The 4143-nt window shown below is 62.4% G+C and overlaps 1 protein-coding gene across 1 annotated transcript in view; it reads right to left on the reverse strand.

Moving 5' to 3' along the window:
* Positions 1-1944: 1944 nt before the first annotated feature.
* Positions 1945-4143, reverse strand: part of Lmnb2 (lamin B2) — a 31848-nt gene continuing 29649 nt past the window's right edge. The window contains exons 6-11 of the mRNA XM_048810762.1: positions 3804-4130; positions 3431-3719; positions 3246-3353; positions 2764-2883; positions 2474-2584; positions 1945-2047 (exon numbers count right to left, since the gene is read on the reverse strand). Of these exons, the coding sequence (XP_048666719.1) occupies positions 2006-2047; positions 2474-2584; positions 2764-2883; positions 3246-3353; positions 3431-3719; positions 3804-4130 (997 nt within the window). The 3' untranslated portion in view covers positions 1945-2005. The remainder of the gene's footprint in view (positions 2048-2473; positions 2585-2763; positions 2884-3245; positions 3354-3430; positions 3720-3803; positions 4131-4143) is intronic.

Raw genomic sequence — 4143 nt, forward strand, 5'->3', positions numbered from 1 at the left:
GCTGGACCCGGGGCTCATCATGGAGCAGGTGAAGGTGCAGATTGCCGTGGCCAACGCGCAGGAGCTGCTTCAGGTGCGGGGCCCGCGGGGTCCGGGGTTGGGGGTGCCCCGGGGTCAGAGCGGGAACCTGTCCACCAACGCCAAAGAGGTCTGCGCGGCGGGCGGAGTCACGACGGACGCTCGCCTCGGTGGGCCCGACTCTGCGCTGGTTAAAACCAGTGTTTATTGGAGAATCGTACAAAAGTCACTGGTCACAAAATGTGCGTCGCAAACTAGTGGAAGGGGACAGCAAAGCCGCACATCCGACACGCAGCTCAAAACCCAGCCACGCACGCCAAAGGGCCCGCGTCTCCCGGAGTCCAGAGTAGACGAGGGGGATCACGCGCCAGCCGGCGGGGCAAGCTGTCTCCCAAGAGTGGTGGCCAGGTCCTCAGCTACAGACCACCTCCTGTTGGCCCCGGGTGGGCATTGGGCCAGTCACGCACCTGGGCTCCAGGAGCCCAGGAGACTACCTTGCGCCCACCCCTTTGGGCGGCTGGCTCCAGCAGGCGGCCCTGGCAGGGTAGGCAGTGGTGCTGAGCATGGACAGCAGCCTGCCCTGCCTGGACCTTGCGAGGAACTGTCACTAAGTGGTCACCACGTGTGTGGCCAGAGGCTTCTGAAAACAGGGCAGCTGGACGGCTCAGGAGCAAGGGTGGCAGCAGCAGCAGCACTGGTGCTCTCCCTGCCTGGGGCTCAGCTCCCAAGGGCAGCCAGAGCCAATGACCAAAGCACCACACCTGTCCAGACTGCAGGGCAGGGCTGTTTTGTGTCCGACGGCTGCTTTCTGGGGACAGCGCATGAACGTGGCTCAGCATCAGTGTCTGAACTCCAGCTGCACTTTCCGAGGGAGATCAGCCATGTGAAGAACTGGGTGCTCATGGAGATAGGTCCCCCACCCCATGCCACCCCTGGGAGGATGACCTATCTGCCTGTCCTGGTGGCCCTGGCAACCTGCCTACTCACAAATGTAAAAATAAATATCCATTAAAAAAATAACATGTGCCTATGAGGGAGTAGGTGAGTGTGACTGTAGAAGGGGCTGCTGGGTGGGCAGAAGCCAGGCGTGGGCCATGGAGACAGGACTCCATTTTCATCTGCATGTCTGAGAAACATTTTGGCACGGATGTGTGCACATGGGAGGCAGCAGGGGCCTCTCCCCCAGTCTCCAGCCAGGATGGAGACCCATGCTCCACTGGGAGGGCTGGGAATCAGCTGTCATGCACTCAGCTTTCTAACACTCATGACCTTTGCTCCCGAGGTCAGCAGTGTCCCCTTCTGAGCAGTGTTGACCAGTCTTGGGAGCGTCCTCCTTTCCTGCCCTGCTAGCCCTGCAGGATCAGGGTGGCAACTGGAAAGCTTCAGAATTGAGGCCCAGAAAGCCAGGTCAGAGTCCCAGCCTGCTGCCCACAACAGGACGGAGGCCAGACCAGCCCTGCAGGCCCTGGCTACGCCAGAGTGCGCCCCCAGCCCCTGCTTCAACGCACTCAACGCAAGGATGGCTTCCGGGTGGCTGAAGTGGAACCACCAAATCTTGATGTGACAGTGACAGTGCCCCCCCAACCAGGTCACAACCCAGATTCTGAATTTGGTTTTTAAAAAGCGTTCAAGGAATCCTATAGCTATAGAATCCCTACAGTTTCACATTCTGTCCACCTCGAGCCCCCAGGGGTGGTTTCTGTCCCTCCTCAGGCCAGGTCCGCCACTGAGGCAGAGGCGGCCGTCCACAGCACCCAGGCCCAGCCCCTCGGCCTTCAGGGTCCCCGGGGGTGGAAGGCAGTGGAATGGGGAGGGTGGGAGTCTGAAGCGGCAAGGTGTGCCCAGGTGAGGTCAAGGCCACGCTGACCCGCATGAGTTGGCAGTTTGCTTAAAAATCAGCTAGAAACAGACCAAAGACTAACGAAAGCCAATGATAGAAAAATAGTTTTCAGTGGCTCTGAAGAGTGTGTAGATGCCGAGTGCTCAGTTACATCAGGCAGCAGCCCCTCGAGGTGGTCCGTGGGTCCCCCTGGGAGGAAGGAAGCAAGGATGGCAGTCATGAGGCCCAGCCCGGGAGGCGGGCCTGGCTGGGCGACCCAAGGAGGGGGGTGTGGTACCGGTCCCTATTTCTAGAACCTTCTATCCCTCCACTACCCTGAGCTACACGAGCACTAAACTTGGCTGCGACTCTGGTGCCAGGCATTCTGCAGGCAAGTGGCACCTGAGCCAGGGGGAGTGAGACACCCCATGTCTTGGGGACCCCACAGCCAGCTGCCCTGATGTCACAGAATTTGCACAGCGGGAAGGAGGCAAGCAGACCACCCCAGCCCTGCCTGGGTGGCTGCACACCAAGGGATGGCGGGATCCGGGCCCTGCAGCCCAGCAAGCATGTGAGCGCACGCATGCGTGTACCCAGTTGCTCTGCCCAGGCGGCAGGTGAGCACAGGGTCACTACCTGCTGGTGGAAAAGATCCTCCTCGCCAAACTCGGCTTCCTCTTCCTCTTCCTCCCCGTTCTCGTTCTCCCGTACCACAGAAGACTGCTTCACTGCTCTTGTGGCCACTTCCTGCACCAGATGAGGACCACCGACACTCAACACTGAGGCCGGAGTGTCCCGTGTGACAGGGTCACTGCTGGGCTGCAGCCTCGGTGCCGTGGGTATGGCCCCGGCTCCACCCCAGGACTGTGGCACGTGGAGGGCAGGTGTGGGGACGCGCGGTGCACCCCAGCAAGGCTCACACCCACCTCTCCGTCGGCGCTGACCAGCACAGTGCGGAAACTCTCGCCGGAGCCCCAGCTGCTCTGGCTCTTCCACACCAGGGTTGCGGGGGGGCTGTGGGCCACCCCTGCACCAGCTGCCCACACCTGTCAACCCAAGAACGCCCCACTCAGCCTTCTGGATGTGGATGTGGACAGCACCTGGTGCCCAGCCTGGGGCCCTTCAGTGCCCGAGCACTGCAGCCTCACTCGGGCTTGCTCATGGATGGCGGCCCCCAGGATGCAGACGCCACCCGGGCTCACGGCAGCTGGGCAGTCAGTTGAGTGGACCTAAGGTCCTCCGTGGCCACAACTGCCACTTCTCACCAGTGCCCACCAGCCCAAACAGCCAGGACTCAGCCCTGGCACCTCTCCACGACCCACAGCTGACCCTGGGGCAGAGCTGGACCCGGCGGCACCCAGCCGAGGCCGCGGCCAGCCTCCCACCTGCCCCTCCCTGATGCACCTACCGTGACTGTCTGGCCGGCCCGCAGGACGTACTTGGGTGTGAACTTATAGGCGATCTCGTCGCCCTCGAGGACCTGCCTCTTGATCCTCCAGTTCCCCAGGGACTGATCCTGGAAGGGGCACACACACAGGTGACCCGCAGGCCACCAGTACGCGGTACAGGGCTGTGCCCTGCCCAGCAGCTCACCTTGTCCGAGTTGTTCTTGAGCCGCACGAACCTGCCCTCCAGGTCAATCTCCTCGATGCTGACGCTGCCGGTGGCCGAGGCCTGCTGGGCCAGGCGGAAGCTGCTGCTGCTGCCTGAGCCAATGCTGCCCGAGCCAATGCCACTTGAGCCGCTGCCTGGGGGCTCCTCCGCCTCCAGACGCCGGCGCTTGCTTCGGCTTGAACGCCCAGCTGTGGACATGCTGCTGCTGCTGCTCGAGGTGGCCCGTGAGATGGTGACCCGTGAGGATGGGCTGGGAGACAGCTTCAGCCTAAGGGTAGTGTGGAGAGGTATGACTGGTGGCCCCGAAAACGCCAGGCCCAGTATCCACGACCGCCCTGCTCCTGCCGCCCACCTCTCCTCCTCGCCCTCTAGGAGCTTGCGGTAGGCGCTGATCTCCATGTCCAAGGTCAACTTGACGTCCAGCAACTCCTGGTACTCGGCCAGCTGTTGCTGCATCACATCACGCATCTCCATCATCTCCTGCTCCTTAGCGTCCAGCATCTTCCGGAACTTCTCCCGCTCCCCAGTCATGGCCCCTTCCAGCTCTCGGATGCGGTCCTCAGCAGCACTGGCCTGGGAGGGGCAGGTGGCCAGGTCAGCCCAGCCTCTTCTGGGGCTGCCCCTGGTGGGACAGCAGGCGAGCAGGCCCCTCAGCACAGTGGCTGGGCTGTTGAACAGGCTCCGGAGAGCTG

The sequence above is a fragment of the Marmota marmota genome, unplaced genomic scaffold, assembly GCF_001458135.2.
Source record: "Marmota marmota marmota unplaced genomic scaffold, marMar, whole genome shotgun sequence".
NCBI lineage: Eukaryota > Metazoa > Chordata > Mammalia > Rodentia > Sciuridae > Marmota > Marmota marmota.